The 23,036-nt window shown below is 40.8% G+C and overlaps 1 protein-coding gene across 2 annotated transcripts in view; it reads left to right on the top strand.

The window, feature by feature from the left end:
• PRPF18 (pre-mRNA processing factor 18) overlaps positions 1–21,833 on the top strand; it is a 37,906-nt gene extending 16,073 nt beyond the window's left edge. For both annotated transcript variants that reach the window (XM_083183115.1, XM_083183116.1), the window contains 7 exons: positions 241–354; positions 1,890–2,036; positions 4,995–5,063; positions 5,982–6,122; positions 10,185–10,256; positions 18,435–18,590; positions 21,068–21,833. In XM_083183115.1, coding sequence (XP_083039241.1) covers positions 241–354; positions 1,890–2,036; positions 4,995–5,063; positions 5,982–6,122; positions 10,185–10,256; positions 18,435–18,590; positions 21,068–21,148 — 780 coding nt within the window. In that variant the 3' untranslated portion in view covers positions 21,149–21,833. The remainder of the gene's footprint in view (positions 1–240; positions 355–1,889; positions 2,037–4,994; positions 5,064–5,981; positions 6,123–10,184; positions 10,257–18,434; positions 18,591–21,067) is intronic.
• Positions 21,834–23,036: the final 1,203 nt, after the last annotated feature.

Below are 23,036 nucleotides of genomic sequence, written 5' to 3'. Positions count from 1 at the left end.
GTTTGTGTGTGTGACTAATATATCCTCCCGGGCTAAACAAATTGGGTGTCATAACCCCCTCCTCCCCAATGCTTGTGCAGAAGGGATTTTCTCCTTACAGTGGGGGACACAGCAAGGCAGCACCGCTGTATATGATATGACCATGCTGTGTACCGGTCTACAATCATATTACATACAACTATGACATCTAAATATGCTTGGTAAGTTGAAAGTATAACATTTTGTTTGTCCTTCTTGTAGGTAATTCGGAGACTAAGAGAGAGAGCCGAGCCCATCAGACTTTTTGGGGAGACTGATTATGACTCATTCCAACGAATACGGAAGATAGAAATTCTTGCTCCTGAAGTAAACAAGGTATTTGTTGAAAAATATCTAGAATTGTAAAAACTATCCTTTTAATGTTGCTTACCTTAAAGCTGAAGTTTGAGGAGAGAACAGAGATGTTACATTCCAGAAGCTTGCAGATCGGTTAACAGTATTTATAGTGTTTTACCTGTACAACTCAATGCAAACCATACTTGCCTACCTGACCCTCTCCATGAGGGAGAAAATGCTCCGTTCCTTGACTTCCCCGGTAATGTAGGATTGCCATCCCCTGTGGTGAAACACCTTTCTTATCAACTACCTAGCTCACCACAGGAGATGGCAATCCTACATTACCGGGGAAGTCAAGGAACGGAGCATTTTCTCCCTCATGGAGAGGGTCAGGTAGGCAAGTATGATGCAAACTCCATGTACGATCACTTAAAGATGTACTCTTTCCCCTCTCCGTGGTCTCTTCCTGAATATTGGAGCTCACGAGGAAACGAAAACACGTGGTGATAATGTATAAACACCACACAGGTGGTGGCCTGGTTGTATCTTAACAAAATGGGATAGGTCCATGGAAGAAGGAATGTTTATTTAGTGCCTCCATGTTCTGCAGCCATGTACAGAGAAGACAACATCATTCTCCTCAGTCCCTGCCCCATTGCACACACTCACACTAGGGTTAAATTTGTCAGAATCCAGTTAAACTACAAATTTGTTTCTGGAATACTTTCCAAGAGTGGGGAGTCTTCTAGTAATTAATTAAATCCTGAGACAAGCATATGATTGCGAGAACTTAAAATTGGAACAGAGAACACATAGACCAGAGATAAACAGAAGAAAACTATTTGTAAACATAATGGGCATAGGAACAAGGCAAATCACTTCTGATTTTTTGTTCTGTCTGTATTTGTTACTAAAGTTGTCAGATCTTATTTGCAAGTCTCTTTCATCTACATTTTGAAAAGATACAGTATATTAATTTATAGGCACAAACACAACATGTGCCTAACATATGACTATTAATGTTTGCTTGTTGTTACTGTAATAAAACCCATGAATAGTGTATGCAGTTCAGCAAGTGTTTTGATGTTAAGCTATCAGATTCTGGTCTTTGCAGCTTGATATTCCATTATAATGCCACTCCATAGTGTGGTACAAACATTACATTAGCGCTATAACCTGCAGGTGGAGAACCTCTGAGCCTGGCAGATCTTCGGCTGAAGGCTGTCTTTATTGCAGTAGTTAACCATTACACAATACAGCGTTCTGCAGAAGCTGTCCTTGGTATGTACATTTACTCCTGCAGAGCGTCATGTAGGAGCCACCGTGACAGTCCTACCACTGTTCATATACATACTACTCATTTGGGAGTGGGGATTTGGGATATTTACAACATGGCCATTTACATACATGAGTTTGTGAAGGACTTAAAGTATAAGAGGCTAATAAATGCAGGCTATTATTATTATTGTATTGATATTCCAAAATGTTTGTTTTATGTTTAGAACAGCACTGTCCAGTTATATCTGCAGGTAATATATACAAATATACTTAATTTTGTGGATTTTGTCTGCTAGGGATTAGGAAATGACCTTAAAGCTGCCCTAGATAAAATTGACCAGCAATATCTCAATGAGTTGGTGGGTGGTCAGGAACCAACGGAAGAAGACAAACAGAATGATTTGAAAGTTCATGAGGAAAATACCACAATTGAGGAGCTTGAGGTGTGTATCATTGCTATAAATACAGATCACACATGCACATAATATGCTAATTTCTTTCTGAGGAATAAGGAGAATGATAAGCTGTTGTTGTTAATGTTTTGTAAGCCTTCTATAATTTTTATGTCGGCTCAACACGTAGTAATGCGTGTGCATTTTTCGGTGTACAACACCACAAAACATCATCAAAAACAAACTCAACCCTTTGTACCAGGCATCTTTGTATTGGTCCATTCTCAGTTAGTCTGAGTATATTCACTCCAAGGGGTAAATTTACTTGGTTTAATTTTTCAAACCACCACTTCTGCTTGTTGGATTTAAATGGGCAATGAAATACAAAACAGACCTGTTTTTTTTTTTTCTTTTTAATATAGGCTATTATTGCCCCTTTTTAATCAGCTGTCAAAAAGGGCCTATAGATATTCATATGTTTAGAGGGTAAACACATGTCTTCTGTGCTGAGGTAGTTCTGTATTTACTGGTAAAATTATTGCTGGGTGTAGCTCTTTTGCACGTTCCCTATCTTGGCACTCCTTGTATGTTGCTTTGGCTCTAATCCCATTCCTCTGCATGTTATGCATACAGGAGTCGATCCTGTTAGGTTTTAAAGGTGCAAAGTCCACCATTCAGGTGCCGATTTCATGTGTTTTAAACGCTGGCAACGGCATCCGATTCAGCCCGACATCGCACCCTTAGCTGGGCACAATTTACTTCAAATTGCTCGCACTCCTATGGAGGTGCGAGCGCTTTCAAGCGAATTCAACCCGCAGTAAAGTGCGCCTGGTGCCGTGATGATTCGCACTCGAGAATCATCCACACCAAATAGGATTGACCTCTTATGTTCTAATCTTTAGTAACCGAGAAGATACTGAGGGGTAGATGTATGAAGCCGTGATAACTAAGGAGAAGTGATAGTGTGTGTTACTTTATCACCGGCCAATCCACTCTAATTGTCCCTTTTTTAACCCAGCCAGTAACGTAACAGTCAGGTGCTTATTGGCCGGTGATAAAGTACCAGGCACTTTATCAGTTCTCCTCCCTTATCACTGCTTCCTACATCTACCCCATAGTTCCATAAGCCTGTAAGTTATACCCCTTTCAGACAGAAAAGTCTGAAAATCCCGGCAAATACACGGCATTTCAAATGCCGTGTCAATTTGCCGGGAGCAGCCTGACCCCCCTTCACACAGAAGAACAAAATTACCGGGTTGAAAATTTCTACCTGGTAATTTGCTGAATAACACAGGTATTTCTTCTGTGTGAAAGGGTCAACACGGGTCATAAATCCCGTGTCCTCGACTCTGGTCATTTCCCGGGTCGGAGACACGGGTGTGCCCTTTCACACAGAAAAAGGACCCGTGTATTTAATGAAATTCCCGGGTGGAACTGCTTCACCCGGGTATTTCATTTTCTGTGTGAAAGGGGTATTATTTTACACAGTCTTAAGTGCTGATCTCATAGAGGTAAAATCTGTCCCATGTATTTATTAGTGGCCTCAGGTTGGTTCTCTTCCTTCCACTGACTTTCTGTAGTCTCATGTGCTTGCTGACAGCGTGATGACCTATCGATGCTGGGATATCTGCCAGCCAGAACTTCTATCCGAGCACACTATTTTTGTTACATTTTCTAGGGTGATTTGTGGAATGAAAAGAAAAATGTCATTTATTATGATCCATACTGTCTTTACATGTATCTCTGTTCTTGACGATTGTAATTCCTTTTGGACACTTTGTATTGCTGCAATGTACCCATAGCTTTGATATGTTCTGGAAACTTTAGAGGAATTTAAATAATGATTCTGTCAAATGGCACAAAAGGCATTTAAAATTTCCCTGCGAATATTAGCAATGTCATTAACAAGACTCCCCAAGGTTGTAAACTGTGAATACTTGTAGAGTACTGAAAGTTTCTGTTTAATTGACGATCCCCTAAAGGAGAAATTCTATCTGAAACATTGTAAAAATCTATATTATACTGCTCAAACACAATTTGCATTGCTATGTGCAATAAGAATATTAATTATGTTAGTGTGTGTATATGTATAATGTGATATAATTCTTTTTTTCTTTATACTGGCGGTTTCAGGTTGAGGTTAAAATGGACGCCATAAAATGCCAATCTGTTTAGCTGTGCACCTGGTTTGCATTTTGCAGAACACATTTGCTCAGCAATGGCCATGTGCTTGATCTCCAGTGATAGTCTATAGCTTATGCTGGGCATACACGTGGGTTGGTCAGATAAATGCAGCGTGTATGATCGATCCCATAATATCAATCATTCAGACGTACAGGATTGTTCAGCATTTCCATTGGGCAGTGTGTGCCATGTCACGCCGAACTGATGGTTATTTCCTCTGTTTCTTTACATGGAAAGGAACAGGGAAATGTCTCCTACCCAGAAGAGTAGCGCCGATATTACAACTGAAACACCAGGAGAGTGTATACCTGTGATCTATGCAGTGACCGGTAAAATGCCCGTTGGTCTGACAGGCATTTTATCTGCCTAAGTGTGCCCACCTTTGGTCTTATAGTGGTCTTCTATTGGTCATTTCAAAGCATTCCTATTTTTATTTAGTTTTATCCCTATTTCGCTTCCAAAGCACATTTGAATCCATAGTTATCCTATTTATTTAACTCTATCTGTAGAGATTCCGCTCAGGGTGAAAGGTTTAAGCAGGCTTCTCACAGCAGAGAGCTGTGCAGATTATATGGAAACATCTGGAAAGTGGGATTTGAATGACGTCCAGAATGGCTGCAACAGGTGTTTGTAATGAATAGTGCTGTGACCACATCATGTGATGCAAAGGAGTTTGTATCAGCTGGAACTAATTCCACTATTTAACTATTTAAGCATTGTTTGTATTTTATTGAAAGTTAAAACTTACCTCACTAAAAGCCACACGTTTCCTATTAATATATAGATTTTCTTAATATTTGACTAAAATCTGTCTCTGTGTTGCAGGCTTTGGGCGAGTGTCTAGGACAAGGTGATGACAATAAAGATATGGACACCATTAATAAAGTTCTAAAAGTAAGTGTAGCCAAAAGCGGCCTGCTCTGCCTTGGGTCAGTGTAAGACTTCATAAACTGTTCATCAAATGTGGGGCCAGATGCACTAAGCTTCAAAAGTGATAAAATGAAGAGTGATAACAAACCAAACAATCAGCTCCTTCCTGACATTTTTCAAACATAGGCGGTTATTCTGGTTGATTCGCAAGGCTGCAAATATGCAGCCTTGTGAGTCCACCAAACCCCGCCTTGCGAATGGTGGCTGGCCGCCACCCATTCGCAAAGCAAATTCACACACAGGGCATTCTAATGGATGTTACACAGTAACATCTATTTGCAGCCTGCTGGTATCCGCCCCTCGGCGACCATCTAATGATGGCCAAGGCTCAAGCAATCTGTAAGGTTGCCTCAGAGCAACCTTACAGATGCATGTCTGCTCTGAGGGTAGTAGGCGGGCAGCTGACATCCGGTGATGTCAGCTGCCCGCCCCCTGCCTGTCCGTCATGCTTCATTACCATGAGAACGCCCAGCATTCTCATTGGAACGCCCATGAAACGCTAGGAAATAGGGAAATAAAACAGCCTCTTTTGAGCAGTTAAAAGGGAATAATAAAGATTAATTATTGTCCAATTAAGTATTCGCCAATTCTTTGCCTCTCTGTACACCCTCTCCTATGTATCTACATTTCCTTAGGTTAGTTTATCAATCATTTTTATGTGCGTCTTCAGCTTCCTTTTCAATAATCCTGTGCTAAATCAATTTCTTCCAACCGCACTAATTCTCAGCTGTGTGTAATCTCAGATTGTTTCACACCCTGCTTTCGTTTTTACATTTCGTGGCAACCTCTGTCTAGCCAAATGTTTCTTGGAAATGTCTTGCTTGTTCTTCCAGCTGTGCACTAGGTGGCTGCGTAGAGTAAATAGAGTTGTCGTCATTTCAGTTTCTCTTAGGCGTCTGGGCCAAAGATTTGAATGCAAGAGAAGATTATGTGAAGCGCAGCGTGCATGGGAAACTGGCAAGTGCCACTCAGAAACAAACAGAATCTTACTTGAAGCCACTCTTCAGAAAACTACGTAAAAAGGTGAGGACTGGGATTTCCACATTACACACACAGTATATAGTATAGTATATGCCAAGCAGAGGTGTTTTTTTTTTTCATTTTGTTCTATAAATGGTCAGTAAGTCACTGCAGTATTTGTACATTTTCACCTCGGGAAAAGTACTTCTACAAAACACGATGCTTATGACGGGGATGTAGCTTAAAACTGGAATATTGATCTAGAATTCAATTGTAACAAACTTGGCCTCCTCCGAAAAACCTGTTTTTTTTTTTTTTTTTGTTTTCTTCATTAGTATCAATATCAAGGATGATTAAGGGATAATACAGATGATCTACTTTTCTGCTTTTCATGTGCACCCATGCTGAACAGGCATTTTTTCATGTAGCGAACCATCACAGCATTTGTTTTTTGTAATAATATGTCAGTGAGAACCTTTCTTTTTAATTATTTTATGCTATTTAGTTTAAAAGCAATAACATAACCATTTTTCATTTTAATATGAACATACATTTACACAATGTCACTTCAAGCTATGTGAATACCTCATGGTACTGTGCCCAATGTATGTCCAATAGATTGTGTGTGATTCTTCAGAACAAATTTTAACATCTTTCAATACAGAATGACTAATGGTTATCAATATAGACCTTTTTCATCGGTGTTTCTTGAATGCCCGTCTAACAGTTGTGGTGTGGTAATACGTTTGGCTTTGTTTGGAGTTTGAATAGCATTTCCCTATATATAGCAATGGGGATGGTTTGTCGTACACTTATTTGTTAAGGTTTTATGAGGATTTTCAATAACCTCAATTACAAATGTTGCCAATGAGTAATCGCTTTGATCTTGCTTATTGTTATGCACATTAACATTATTATTGCAGGTTATACATAGCGTACACAGTAATAAGTTATAGATATGTGAACATACTAGCAATTAGACAGGCATAGTATGCTTATACTGAAAACTACAAATTCACCATAGAATCATGAGGGGTAGTTACCCCATTGTTTCCATACTGCTTCCCTATTCTTTCACTCCCTTTTTATGCCACAGATTTTTAAATGAGCAAGGCTTGGATTAACTACTGCTTTTTATTTACTGTAGTCAGAAACTTGAATTACAAAGCTGCTGTTCTTGTAAATTCAAAACACTCATTTCTGATACCCTAATATATATAGTGTGTGTGTGTGTGTGTATATCTATCTCCTACACAACTGAAATGTCGAAGACATCCCAAAAACAAAACACCCACTGCGAAGCGTGGGGGTGGAAGCATCATGCTTTGGGGCTGCTTTTCTGCAAAGGGGACAGGACGACTGATCCGTATTAAGGAGAGGAGCAATTTAAGGTCCTGGAGCGGCTTAGAACCATTTGACCTCCATAATTGTCAAAGAAGGTTATATGACACTGAGTACTGAGTTTTAAGGCCCCCCCCATACACTTGAGCCGATTTGGTCCGATTGTCCGATCCTAGGTGCGTGCCAGCGGTGAAGCACACGTGGATGACTGAATAATTTGCTAATCCACATGTTGTTTATGCATGCGGCAATTTAGTTAAATAGGTTGAATCTAAATTTGACCTAAAAACATCAGCTAGTCAAAAAAAGCACCACATAATTGAAACCCCCCCCTCTTCAACTCAAAACTAAAACAGAAACTATATTGTCCCCTCAATATGTGTTACCTAGGTAATTGGTTTGCTAACACTTTCAGAAATGTTGAACACCTCCAATAGTGCAAATCAACATTACAGCAAAATGGAGAAGCTGGCAAGTAGTGATGTAAGCCTTGTGTGACACCCTCCATATTCTACAAACTATTTTTAGAGCTCTGGTCTCGGTCTATGCACCTGATTTATCAAGAACAGATGTTTGTAAAGATGTCAAAGGGTATTGGGTAAAAACTGGAACGATCCGGACCCCAAAACGCCAGACCGGCTTCTGCATCACTTAGCCACTGTGGAGGTAGTAGAGAACTTCCCTGTCCATCTCCATCTTGGGGGGTGTCCCGCCCAGAGCTGTGTATGTGACAGAGAGAGATTACAGCCTCCCCATATGGTTCGCACCATTCCATTTTCGTGAGCAGTATTTGTGGGTGAGGCTATAATCTCTTTAGCCAAGCTTTTTCATTATTATTTTAATGGAGTGGTATGTGAGGTAATATAACCTATGTATGGTATAAAGGTGTGCTGTAACACAATATCTGAAGCGGTTCTGATATTCTTACTGAGCAGTATCTTTATCTGCTCTTTATTCATTTGCAATACTGTACATGGGAGCTTTGGTGAAATATCTATATGGGACAACATCTGCCTTAAGACAGAAGAATGCCAGATCTATGCTTGACAAGGTTGGTGGTAGGCAGTGTAGTTACTAAAATAGACCAGTAGGTGGTATGATTTCACCTTCCAACCAGCCTGTCTCTATCAAGATTCAGAGTGCTTTAAGGTCTTCACTTATGACTATAGGTAGAGTACATTTTTCTTTTAACAATAACCTTTGAAACACAAAGGACAGTACATACTTCCCGACCAGAAGGCTTTGAAAACATGTTTTATGAGAATTTACCTATCACTGTGGACCCTTCAATAGCATAGGGATATATTTACTAAGAAGCAGTTTGGCATTTTTGGTGGTTTACTGATGGGATTGTATCTTATTGGTAGAATCTGTGTTTTTAACCAGTAAAAGTATAGAAACGTCAGATTTATTAAATGGTGAGTTTAAAAAATGCTGTAAATATGTATAAAACAAATTTGAGTTTGATGTGATAGGGGGTAGAGTTTAAAAAGCATTACTGTTGAAGCTGTCTAGAAGGTGAGAGATCGCTATACACTTATAGACCAATATCCAATTAGCTCCGTTAACGTTTCTCCCCCAAAACAAAATGGGCTCATTTATGATTGATGGTCATTGTGGGGCTATCCAAATATAGCCTGTTCTTTCTGGAGAAAAATGTCCCATTATCGTGCAATAATACATGTGATCTGGGATAAGCTTCCCACATTTTATCGTGGCTGGATCTATTTATTCCTATAAATGAATTTGACCTCATTCTTCTACTGCTACTTTTTATCTATGTTTTAAGCTTGCATGCCATTAGCTGGCTACTATTAACACAGCTTGCTGCAAAGCTTGACCTATGTAGAAAGTTACAACAGGAACCTTTGGGGAGTTGTATTAGAAATAAGGGTTTTTATGTATTTATTCTGTAACAAAATATGGTTTAGCCCAGTCAAATTAGGATTTTGGTTTCCAAACATTGGAGGAAAGCTGGAAGTGTTTTTTTAATTCAATTGGGGCACCCTACAAAAAAAAAATCAATTTCAAACTGTTGGTACATAATTTAATGCTCAGTCTATAACTTTGAATAGTGGCCAAAAATGCTTTTGAGTTCTTTTCTAAAAACTGCAAAAAAAAAAAAAAAAAATTCAGAAAAAAATTTCTTTGATTTCAGAAATATTTGAACCCCTTGTACAGTATGCCTGGAAATTTTTCGAGCTGCGCTGCCTGCGTATGCCACTGACATGTACTGTCGGTGGCGCTGTTGTTGCTCTCCCCATTGACCACACAAACCCCACTCCTGCTTCTTCCTCCTTCGATTGCAAGTCCTAATAGTATACCTAAAAGAAGAGAAAAAGAAAAAGCATTTTACTGTGAAAACACAAACCGTTTCAGTGAAATGTGTGTTTTCGCAGTCACAAAAACGGGGCTGTTTGCAGGGATGAAACAAAAGGAAAGTGAAAAGAATTCCCTAATAAGCAGTGGCTCATGCTGGCCTGATCTCCTCTTAAGATTGACTATTGGCAAAAAAAGATGCCTGACTTTAGCAGAGGTGCACATTCCCTGGTGGGTCAGGTATCTTGATAGTTAAAGTTATAAATAACGTATTTTTATTATTCTATTCAAAATTGTGTAGTGTACTGGAGTATGACAGCTGAGGCTGTTCCTGCCTTGACCGCACGTCACTGACCTACAGACTTGCATGTACTAGACTCTCCCCGCCTTGCTAGGATTTATTTGAATTTCTGACATTTCTGTACATAAAACCTGATGCCCTGGGTTTTTTATTTTTTTTTTCAGATTCTTCCCGCTGACATTAAAGAGTCAATAACAGATATTATACAATTCATGTTGCAAAGAGAATATGTAAAGGTAAGTAAAGATCTTTTCTCCATAAGCTTTTTTAACATTGAATGAATAAGCGTCAAAATAAGGTATCTCCCTATATTAGTGATTTTACTCTGGACTGTGAATTTGATCAAGCATAATAGGGATAATATTCTGAAAGAAAACAATTACAGTAGGTCTGAATTTAGAGGTTATATTGTCTTCAAGTACCCCCAACAGACCATGATTTGTGGTTTGCTTTAATCACGCACAGATAATTTATTATGCTGGGTCAGTAATTCTCCCACCTACTTCCACTGACAGAAATCCTCAAAACATGACCTGTTGGGAAAACAAAGATAAGGTGTTATCCTATCCTGGCTTGTGATAGTACAATATGAATTTGGTAGACAACTAAACAATGTTTGTGTGATTTTAATAACCACTTAATTAGTAGCTGTATGCAATATATTGTATCCAAACCACCGATAATCATTTTTCCTGTGTGATTGTTGGGGAAGCCTTTCTGGGACTTGTAGGACGTCTTGAGATAATTTTAACTATTTAATTGCTATTAATCCCACATCCACCACCCTGTGGGTTGATTGGGAGGGGGAACACCGCATTCTTTCTTACATATTTTAGGTCCAGACTTTCTAAGAGATTCCAGCCCTGTCTGACCAGTTGAGAACATTATGGCAGGTTGACCCAATTCTTTGTGTATCTCTGCTGTAGCTTTATGCAAATATGGGGAACATCACACTGTTCTCCCCCCTCTTTTCCAATACCAGCCCAGGCTGAACGATCCAGTGCTGGCTATTGATTTAGGAAGGGGGGGGGGACCGTTTGTGTTGTGTCGAAAATGGACATGAACCCGACTGTCGATATGGCTTAGAAGGGGTTTTCTTGGCGTTATTGTTCACAATATTGTCTAGTGTAGACACTTAATATCTTAAATGATGCACAGTCCCAGGCGTCATTAAAGATGAGTGAGATCTACTGAACTTGCATGCAAATTTGGCAGTATAGCTAAACAACCTACATGTTCAGAGGGTCCCGGTGACATCACTGAGTGGTATCAGCGGCCGATACGTTCAGTTTGTAAGGGAAATATCGGCTGCCTGTGCATGATATGGTCAACTATGTCGGCCACGGTCGTGTATGGTGTATGGGGCTTAATTGTAATAGTATTGCTGTTGAAAAGGTGGTTGTTTGCTGAATACAATGTTGTGAGGCCTCTTCAGGTAATTGTGTATATTTCAACATTACTCATTATGCTGCACATTTTTATATATATATATATATATATATATATATATATATATATATATATATATATATATATATATATATATATATATATATATATATATATATATATATATATATATGTGTCCAAGAGACCGGCACAGTCCACAGCAGCTATGCAGAGGAAATTGGCTGGGTGCCTGCACAGAGGGATAGCATACTTGGTGGGGATGGAGCGGCACTCTCAGCAGGAAGAAACACAGGTACACGTTGTTAGATAGAGCGACGTTTCAACGTCCTTTATTTGGACATTTTCTTCAGGCTGTTAATCATTTGAAAGAAACATGGCTTTATACCCCACTGTGCAAATTAGCAACACCTGCCGCCACACAGGGCGGTGCAGTGTGCATGACATCATAAAAAAGTGCTACCATCACCATGGTTACATACAATAACAAACCCCCATTGAAAGACTAAACATCAGTAAATGGGACATTAAACATGGATTATAGAAAAAGCATAAATATCATTAGCAGGCAATATAAATAAGTCACAGGCAGTGTTATACAAGCCGCAAACTAATATAAGCATAGTGACAAATAGTTAATACGCTATTTATACGCTCATAAAATATGCTCACAAAGGAGTAAATAATGTTAGAATGACATGTAGAGGAGAAAATAAAGGCTCCCCGGTACAATGATAAGGTAGCAACAGGTGGAATAGCAGAATAGTTAGCTTTACTAAAAGTGAAGGACAAAGCATAGATGGAATAATGATATGTAATTCCATAATAACAGACAACAACCAGATGACATGGGGCACAAGAAATTACTTTCTGGTAAGGCAGCTGATACCCGCTAGCTCATTTAAGCCACGGGGAGCGAGTGTGTCTAAGCGGTGTATCCACCTTGATTCGCATTTGAGTAGCTGTAAACCCCGATTGCCACCCCTCAAACTCAGAGGGATGTGGTCAATCATTCGATACCTTAAAGAAGGTAAGGTATGTTGTCTTAGTACAAAATGCTTGGGTACAGGCAAATCACATTTTCCACCCGCCAGTGCAGCTCTAATAGTCGAACGAAGTGTGGTTATGCGTTCTTTAAAACTGCGCTCAGTTTTTCCAATATACGAGAGGCCACAAGGGCAAATTAATTGGTACACAACAAATCTAGTTTGGCATGTTAAAGTATGTCTGATGGTGTACTTAGTACCCTGGAGAGGATGATAAAAGGTATTGCCAGGTATCATACATGTACAGACTGTGCAAGTGCACCGAATACATCCTCTAGGGGGAGATTTCTTAGGAGCACTAAAGCCTGTAATGTCAGTTTTGACAAGTATGTCCCGCATATTAGGGCCCCTTTGGTAACATGCCATGAGTCTGGTGTTAGGAATATTGATTTGTTTGTCAGTTTTGACTATAGGCCACAATTTTTTAGAGATTTTATTAATAACCGGGCTGGCTTTAGTATAAGTGGTAACCCAGGGGATCATAGGAGTAGGGGGTATATTAGGTTTAGTAACCAAAAGATCTTCTCTGGGAATGCCTGCTACCCGATCCCTAGCGGAAAGAAGATGTTGAAGTCTGTAACCACGTAGAAGGAATTTGTGAATCAGTGTGTCAATCTGAACAACAGACTCAGCAGGGTCTGACACAATGCGCTTGATCCGCACCATTTGGGAAAATGGTAAACCCTTGATCAAACTAGTGGGGTGACAGCTGGTTCCATGCAACAAATTATTCCTGTCAGTCTCTTTCTGAAATAAAGAGGTGGAAACGGCCCCATTAGTGATTTTCACTGTGACATCAAGGAAATTAATGGCACCCTGATTGTATGTCATGGTTAATTTAACCGGACTGGGGCCAGTGTTATGGATGTCAATGTGAGCAACCAAATCAAGAATATCACCAGACCAAATTAGAAACAAGTCATCGATAAATCTTCGATATAGGAGAATTCTGGCTGCTATCGATGGTATTTGAAAAAATAATAATTGCTCAACATAAAACATGTAAATGTTGGCGTATGCCGGTGCGGCATTAGAACCCATCGAGCAGCCATTAAGCTGCAGCCAAAATTTTCCATCATGCAGAAAGTAATTGCGGCACAAAACAAATCGTAACAATGCAATCATGAAATTGATATCAGGTCCCGTATAGTCAGGTAATTGGGACAAAAATAATCTGAAAGCCTCAACACCATCACCATGGGGGATGATGGTGTAGAGGCTTTTAACATCCAGTGTGACAAGCCAAATCTCACCAATCAAGGTGGGTAGATTTTTAAGTGCTACCAAGAGCGCGGTGGTGTCTAACAAATAATATGGCTGGCACACAATGAATGGCTGTAAAATGGCATCGATAAAGACAGAAATGCATTGTGATAAAGACCGCCGGGCCGCTATAATGGGTCGCCCGGGGGGCGCAGTCAGTGACTTATGAATCTTAGGAATACTATAAATTACCGGTACCACTGGGTGATCAGGAATTAATGCCGACATCAGTTCCCGGTCGATGATCTGCCCGTCAACAGCTTGTTGAAGTAATTTGCACAGTTCTTTGCGATAGTCAGCTGTCGGATCATATGGCAGTTTCCTGTAAGTAGATGTATCAGCCAGCTGTTGGTCCAGTTCATCTTTATAGTATTTGTAATCCATAATTACAAGGGCGCCGCCCTTGTCTGCAGGTCGAAAGATAAGTTCTGTATTATTGGACAGATTCTTTAGGGTCTTTCTTTCAGATGATGACATGTTAGAGTGATGTGGAGGAGACCGGGTCAGGGACTCATCGACCTGGGAATCCAAAAGTCGCATATATGTTTTGATCGACGGATTGGTCGACTGGGGATCAAATGTCGACTTAGGTTGCAATTTGGCCAGCTGTGGGGGGATTGGCACAATGGGTGTCTCACCAGTGTTGACACAAGGGGATGATGCAAAATGTTCCTTCAATTTTAGTAGTCGACACAGGGAGTACTTCTCTACCTGCCAGTCGAGTGAGTCCATATTCAGCGATGGAACATATGATAAACCTTTAGAAAGGATAGAATTTTCTTCATCGGACAGGGAGTAGGAGGACAGGTTGACGACTAGATTTTGGTCGACATTGGAGGTTTTTTGCCACTTGGCTTGTCTCTGCCACTGGCGCCCCCTCCTGGTAAATCGCCTGCGCCGTCGTTGTGTTGTCGTTGGCGTGTTGTCACGGCTAAAGGGCCGGTAGGCTGTCGGCGTCCACGTCCACGTCCTCTCCTCGGGGCTGTATCCATATCGCTGTTGGAGGAATGATTGTCTGATGACTGGTCAGAAGTAACATAGCCACGGTATCTATTTTGTCGGAAAAAGGGGCGTCGATCACTACGGGTTATATTATATACTGTGTTACCATCGTAGTCCGCGTCGACCAATTTGAAATTATCCACAGACCCACACTTATCGCAGATGTGGATACAAAATGGTATGATAAATTGGCTGGCCAGATTACCGCATATAAGCGTGAACTAACCCGGTTCAAGAAAGAAAAACGTGAAAAGGTCGACGCGGACTACGATGGTAACACAGTATATAATTGGACCTCCACTACCCGTAGTGATCGACGCCCCTTTTTCCGACAAAATAGATACCGTGGCTATGTTACTTCTGACCAGTCATCAGACAATCATTCCTCCAACAGCGATATGGATACAGCCCCGAGGAGAGGACGTGGACGCCGACAGCCTACCGGCCCTTTAGCCGTGACAACACGCCAACGACAACACAACGACGGCGCAGGCGATTTACCAGGAGGGGGCGCCAGTGGCAGAGACAAGCCAAGTGGCAAAAAACCTCCAATGTCGACCAAAATCTAGTCGTCAACCTGTCCTCCTACTCCCTGTCCGATGAAGAAAATTCTATCCTTTCTAAAGGTTTATCATATGTTCCATCGCTGAATATGGACTCACTCGACTGGCAGGTAGAGAAGTACTCCCTGTGTCGACTACTAAAATTGAAGGAACATTTTGCATCATCCCCTTGTGTCAACACTGGTGAGACACCCATTGTGCCAATCCCCCCACAGCTGGCCAAATTGCAACCTAAGTCGACATTTGATCCCCAGTCGACCAATCCGTCGATCAAAACATATATGCGACTTTTGGATTCCCAGGTCGATGAGTCCCTGACCCGGTCTCCTCCACATCACTCTAACATGTCATCATCTGAAAGAAAGACCCTAAAGAATCTGTCCAATAATACAGAACTTATCTTTCGACCTGCAGACAAGGGCGGCGCCCTTGTAATTATGGATTACAAATACTATAAAGATGAACTGGACCAACAGCTGGCTGATACATCTACTTACAGGAAACTGCCATATGATCCGACAGCTGACTATCGCAAAGAACTGTGCAAATTACTTCAACAAGCTGTTGACGGGCAGATCATCGACCGGGAACTGATGTCGGCATTAATTCCTGATCACCCAGTGGTACCGGTAATTTATAGTATTCCTAAGATTCATAAGTCACTGACTGTGCCCCCCGGGCGACCCATTATAGCGGCCCGGCGGTCTTTATCACAATGCATTTCTGTCTTTATCGATGCCATTTTACAGCCATTCATTGTGTGCCAGCCATATTATTTGTTAGACACCACCGCGCTCTTGGTAGCACTTAAAAATCTACCCACCTTGATTGGTGAGATTTGGCTTGTCACACTGGATGTTAAAAGCCTCTACACCATCATCCCCCATGGTGATGGTGTTGAGGCTTTCAGATTATTTTTGTCCCAATTACCTGACTATACGGGACCTGATATCAATTTCATGATTGCATTGTTACGATTTGTTTTGTGCCGCAATTACTTTCTGCATGATGGAAAATTTTGGCTGCAGCTTAATGGCTGCTCGATGGGTTCTAATGCCGCACCGGCATACGCCAACATTTACATGTTTTATGTTGAGCAATTATTATTTTTTCAAATACCATCGATAGCAGCCAGAATTCTCCTATATCGAAGATTTATCGATGACTTGTTTCTAATTTGGTCTGGTGATATTCTTGATTTGGTTGCTCACATTGACATCCATAACACTGGCCCCAGTCCGGTTAAATTAACCATGACATACAATCAGGGTGCCATTAATTTCCTTGATGTCACAGTGAAAATCACTAATGGGGCCGTTTCCACCTCTTTATTTCAGAAAGAGACTGACAGGAATAATTTGTTGCATGGAACCAGCTGTCACCCCACTAGTTTGATCAAGGGTTTACCATTTTCCCAAATGGTGCGGATCAAGCGCATTGTGTCAGACCCTGCTGAGTCTGTTGTTCAGATTGACACACTGATTCACAAATTCCTTCTACGTGGTTACAGACTTCAACATCTTCTTTCCGCTAGGGATCGGGTAGCAGGCATTCCCAGAGAAGATCTTTTGGTTACTAAACCTAATATACCCCCTACTCCTATGATCCCCTGGGTTACCACTTATACTAAAGCCAGCCCGGTTATTAATAAAATCTCTAAAAAATTGTGGCCTATAGTCAAAACTGACAAACAAATCAATATTCCTAACACCAGACTCATGGCATGTTACCAAAGGGGCCCTAATATGCGGGACATACTTGTCAAAACTGACATTATAGGCTTTAGTGCTCCTAAGAAATCTCCCCCTAGAGGATGTATTCGGTGCACTTGCACAGTCTGTACATGTATGATACCTGGCAATACCTTTTATCATCCTCTCCAGGGTACTAAGTACACCATCAGACATACTTTAACATGCCAAACTAGATTTGTTGTGTACCAATTAATTTGCCCTTGTGGCCTCTCGTATATTGGAAAAACTGAGCGCAGTTTTAAAGAACGCATAACCACACATCGTTCGACTATTAGAGCTGCACTGGCGGGTGGAAAATGTGATTTGCCTGTACCCAAGCATTTTGTACTAAGACAACATACCTTACCTTCTTTAAGGTATCGAATGATTGACCACATCCCTCTGAGTTTGAGGGGTGGCAATCGGGGTTTACAGCTACTCAAATGCGAATCAAGGTGGATACACCGCTTAGACACACTCGCTCCCCGTGGCTTAAATGAGCTAGCGGGTATCAGCTGCCTTACCAGAAAGTAATTTCTTGTGCCCCATGTCATCTGGTTGTTGTCTGTTATTATGGAATTACATATCATTATTCCATCTATGCTTTGTCCTTCACTTTTAGTAAAGCTAACTATTCTGCTATTCCACCTGTTGCTACCTTATCATTGTACCGGGGAGCCTTTATTTTCTCCTCTACATGTCATTCTAACATTATTTACTCCTTTGTGAGCATATTTTATGAGCGTATAAATAGCGTATTAACTATTTGTCACTATGCTTATATTAGTTTGCGGCTTGTATAACACTGCCTGTGACTTATTTATATTGCCTGCTAATGATATTTATGCTTTTTCTATAATCCATGTTTAATGTCCCATTTACTGATGTTTAGTCTTTCAATGGGGGTTTGTTATTGTATGTAACCATGGTGATGGTAGCACTTTTTTATGATGTCATGCACACTGCACCGCCCTGTGTGGCGGCAGGTGTTGCTAATTTGCACAGTGGGGTATAAAGCCATGTTTCTTTCAAATGATTAACAGCCTGAAGAAAATGTCCAAATAAAGGACGTTGAAACGTCGCTCTATCTAACAACGTGTACCTGTGTTTCTTCCTGCTGAGAGTGCCGCTCCATCCCCACCAAGTTTATATTTGTAGGGGCGGCACTCCAAGTAGCTGGTGGCTGTAGTCAGGGATGAATCAAATGAAGCGGTGCCCTCCTTTGTGTCAGGGAACTCCCGACACTGTATACAACGGGTGGGGGGGACGGCGGCACTCGCAAATAAGAAGACTGGAGACAACTTCTTCCACTAACGTTTCGGAGCTCTCTGGCCCCTTTATCAAAGTGTAACAAACCAACCAATATATATATATAATTATTTTTTTTCACACTTTCACAGGCAAATGATGCATATCTGCAGATGGCTATCGGCAATGCTCCTTGGCCTATTGGTGTCACTATGGTCGGTATCCATGCTCGTACTGGCCGTGAGAAGATTTTTTCTAAACATGTGGCTCATGTGTTGAATGATGAAACACAGAGGAAATATATTCAGGTAAATAATACTATTTTTCTTCTGTAATCTCCTTTTTACAAATGTGGTTTATAGTCTTCGGTTTATGCCCATTGTGATTCCCATCTAAGTTTCTTCTTCCCCTCTTTCTCCCTCCTTCCCCTCTTTCTCCCTCCTTCCCCTCTTTCTCCCTCCTTCCCCTCCTTCGCCTCTTTCTCCCTCCTTCCCCTCTTTCTCCCTCCTTCCCCTCTTTCTCCCTCCTTCCCCTCTTTCTCCCTCCTTCCCTCTCTTTCTCCCTCCTTCCCCTCTTTCTCCCTCCTTCCCTCTCTTTCTCCCTCCTTCCCCTCTTTCTCCCTCCTTCCCTCTCTTTCTCCCTCCTTCCCTCTTTCTCCCTCCTCCCTCTCTTTCTCCCTCCTCCCTCTCTTTCTCCCTCCTCCCTCTCTTTCTCCCTCCTCCCTCTCTTTCTCCCTCCTCCCTCTCTTTCTCCCTCCTCCCTCTCTTTCTCCCTCCTCCCTCTCTTTCTCCCTCCTCCCTCTCTTTCTCCCTCCTCCCTCTCTTCCTAAAGGTGTGTTGTACACACGCATCAATTTACTTTTGATTAGATTTGCTTTCGATTTGGCCTTTGGTTTTCACATTCGATCTGTGCTTTTTTACATTCAAGCCACAGTGTACATATTACATTTACTGGATCGAATTAGATATTTCTTTGCCTGCACAGTCTGTTTGTTTCCCATATAGAAAAAATGTAGCGCGCATTGAATCAAATGTTGATCAAAAGCATCTTAAAAACCATTCGAATTCAATTCGATTTTGCTTCTATAATCAAAATCAAATCTAAAACCTGTCAAATTGAAGTGTGAGTTCACCCCTTAAGTGGTATCATCATGTGTGCATTAAATATGGAATAGCTAGACCAGTGGTTCCCAAACTGTATGCCTAGGCATCCTGGGGTGCCGCGAGACTCCTTCCAGGGATGCCTCGGGTTGGTGGACCAGGACCATTTTAGTTTTATTTAGGGTTAAAATGATGTGAAAAACAAGTGCTAGTGGCTGCCAATAATTAAACCTGTGGCTAAACAGATGTGTAAATGTACACCAGCACATAACTCAACCTAATTACTTCATTTAATATTGTATTTCAAATTCATCAATACAATATTTTATGCTAGGGTTGCCCTGATCAAATCTGACACACTGGTGTGCTGTGATTCAGAAACATTTGGGAACTACGGAGCTAGACTGAGGAATAAAAATTACAATTTTATAATATCGTGCATATGAGTGAAAACAAGCTGCTAGGTCAGGTCCCGCGCAACTATGTCAAATGTGCATCTTAGTCACATTGCAATGCAACTAGGGCAGACAAGGAGACAAATATTGTCAATTTTATTTTTATTTCCAAAAATAATGTATTATTTCAAAGAATACCTTTTTTTTAAGTTTTACCCCGCTTTGGAACCACCTATGGTTTTAGGCATTTACCATTTTAATAAACCCCAAGCACATGCTAAGATACTGTGCCAAAGCAAGCACATTTCAAAAGTTCCAATAAAAGGTTCCACTAGAGTAAATCTGGTTTAATTGTTCAATCATTAAACTTTTCTGGAATGACTATAGTTAGTCGCTGTAGATGGGCGGAAAAAAGACCAGCTGTGACCGTAGTAAAAAATCTCTGTCACTGGCAGCAGTTATTTCTCCCCCTCCCCCGCCTATATGTCAGCAAGCTTTAGAGACTCGGGAGTAATGCAGCATTTCAGAATCCTTTACCCTGCTCTGTCTGAGATATGTGTGTGTGTGTGTGTGTGTGTATAATATATAATTATTTTTGTTGGAGCATTCATCGCCACAATTAGAGACCCTGTAACCTCAGTTGGCAATTTTAATGTAATCTAGTATTCTTGGTGGGACTTATCATTTATAAATACTCGTTCAGCACACCAAAGGGATTGGTCAATTTTGTAGCAAGCCCATAGGTAAAAACAGTCACTGGTCCTGCTATCATCATTGCTTTTGTTTTGGGGGCTCACAGTGGTTTCCTCACTTTCTCTTTCACTACTCCAAGGCCATGTCTTTCGAAGAAGTGTCATGCAAATTTGCTAAGTGTTCTGCATTTAACATTTCTTATTGAATCTCACATTTTTCGGGTGTGTGCATTGAATGACCGAAATATCACTGAGCACGAGAGAGCCCACTGACTGCCCGTACACTCACTGCACAAGCTGCAGGTGATTGACAGCATACATGCACCCGCCCACACAACAAATCTAGCAGTATGTATCTGACTGCAGATACACTGTATATTTAGGTGTGTACCCAGCCTTAGTCCCGGGTAGTTTGTATTCACACATGCAGCAATGGCTGATTTATGCGTGTTCCTGTGCAAAAACCCAGGGTTTAGCTGCATGTGTGGAAGGTTCATTTACTTGCTCTGTTTTGCTTTTTCTCCCGTTTTAGTTTTTATGTCAAAATGTGGTTTAGTTTTGTTTTTCAAATGACTGTATTTTTTTGTTTTCCTTTCAGGGCTTGAAGAGATTGATGACTATTTGTCAGAAGCACTTTTCAACCGATCCGTCAAAGTGCGTGGAATACAATGCTTTGTGAAGAAATGTTGTGACATGTCTCATTATAGATACCTATTGTACATATAGTACTTCAATGTAATTGTCAGCTTTGGCCAAGTAATCCTATAGGCAGCTGCAACACCTCTGATTGGCAGCATTTCTGTTTTATAGATATGCCTAACATGTCAGATAATCTAATAACTACCCCAAAACACATTTGTGACACTGCTAAGCTGATGGACAAGAACATTATATTAACAGGGCTTCTTTTTTTTTTTTTTTACCCTTCGATTAAACAATTTTTATACCTGAACGTAAAATAAATTCCTTTCCAACTTTCCCTCCTTACCTAACTGTTGTCCCTATTTTATTTATGATGTTGTACCATAATGGATGCTAGCCAGCCATGCATAACTTCATATATATATATATATTTTTTTTATCTATTTACCATATTAAATATGCCATGTGGCTGGATAGGTCTGCCACTATTGGGCATAGAGTGAGATTATAACCATGCCCAAAGAGTAGCGAGCGACGCGGTACACCTATACGTTGTCCAAGTCCACCTTTTATATGGCGCCCTAATTCATATTGACACTTTTGACTGTAAACCAATGGTGGTTGAACTATTCACTGTGGACTTATGACCCATATCCCATTTGATTACGTTCTGATAACCTGACACCATAATATAATGTGTTTAATAAAAATTTACAATACAAGCCTAACGCTGGTCATAATTGTATAGATGTAGATACACTGGAATCTCTCCGCCCACCATAAGCGGGAACATGGGAAAGATCCTTTGATTGTCTGTGGCAGGGAACACACTGCCCGATGCGGATGACTTTCCTCTTTCGAAAAATTGAATTAGACCGTCATACTGGATGATTCGGCATGTCTGACCCATTGATATTGCCAGGTCGGCCACCCGCATACACACTGCAGTTTTCTGCCAATCCACCAATATCTGATCAGCCAGATAATTGTGGCATCTATGCCCAACATAATACATGACTGTGGTCTCAGAGAAGCTAAACAACATTCTTGACTAATCCACATTTCCACTGATAGAGGATTTTCACATATGCTACAGGCAAGAAAGATAGATTTAATTTTTTTAAATTTAAAGTCCACGTTGCAGGGACACTGATTTCCTTTCCGATGTTGACGATATAGTCAACATCGGATCGATATCGGATCAATATCGGATGCACATCGCAAGGGTTTTAACCCTTGCGATCCCGATGCGCGTTCACGTATCGGAAGCCAGAAAGTCTTAGCTGCCTTGTCTATATAGTGCAGATCTGCACTATATAGTCAAGATAGGATGCAAATCGGATGTGCCTTAAGATCCTATCCACGATCCTATCTGATCAGATCGTGGATATAATCTTAAGGCACATTTAACGTGTGTACACACCATAATGTCTCTGCATTAGACTAGCTCAAAATATGTCTTTACTGCGCTTTTATTATAATAACAACCATTGTGTTGTGAAGCATAGTATTCCTATCCCCATGCCAATTCACAGGAGGACTTCATGTAGTGTTTGTAGAAAGTTAGAGGGAGGGGAAAGACCTGTTTCTCACGGCATCTGTATGTAATTGTTTGCAGCTGCTGAGTGTGAGAGCCAGTGCTTCTCCCTAGAGTGCAGGGCTAGAAACTGTTGTGGCAACTGGATTTCATCACAGACTATATACTCCAGTGTAGCCCCATGATAACCGCTAGCTGGACCTTTTCGCCTGGTTATTGATGTGTTACAAAATGTAGCTATGGCCATGCTATGATAAATTCCTTACATATCTGACCATGTATTTGTATATGACCGCTCCACCAGTGACAGCAACACATTCATATATTGTACTTTAAATTGGTTAGGCGTGTGTTTATACAGTATGTATGCAGAAGGGCAAAAGCTCGC

This window comes from Crinia signifera, chromosome 4 (assembly GCF_055691185.1).
Source record: "Crinia signifera chromosome 4, ASM5569118v1, whole genome shotgun sequence".
NCBI lineage: Eukaryota > Metazoa > Chordata > Amphibia > Anura > Myobatrachidae > Crinia > Crinia signifera.
The sequence above is the reverse complement of the archived record's forward strand: the minus strand, read 5'-3'. Positions and strand labels throughout refer to the sequence as shown.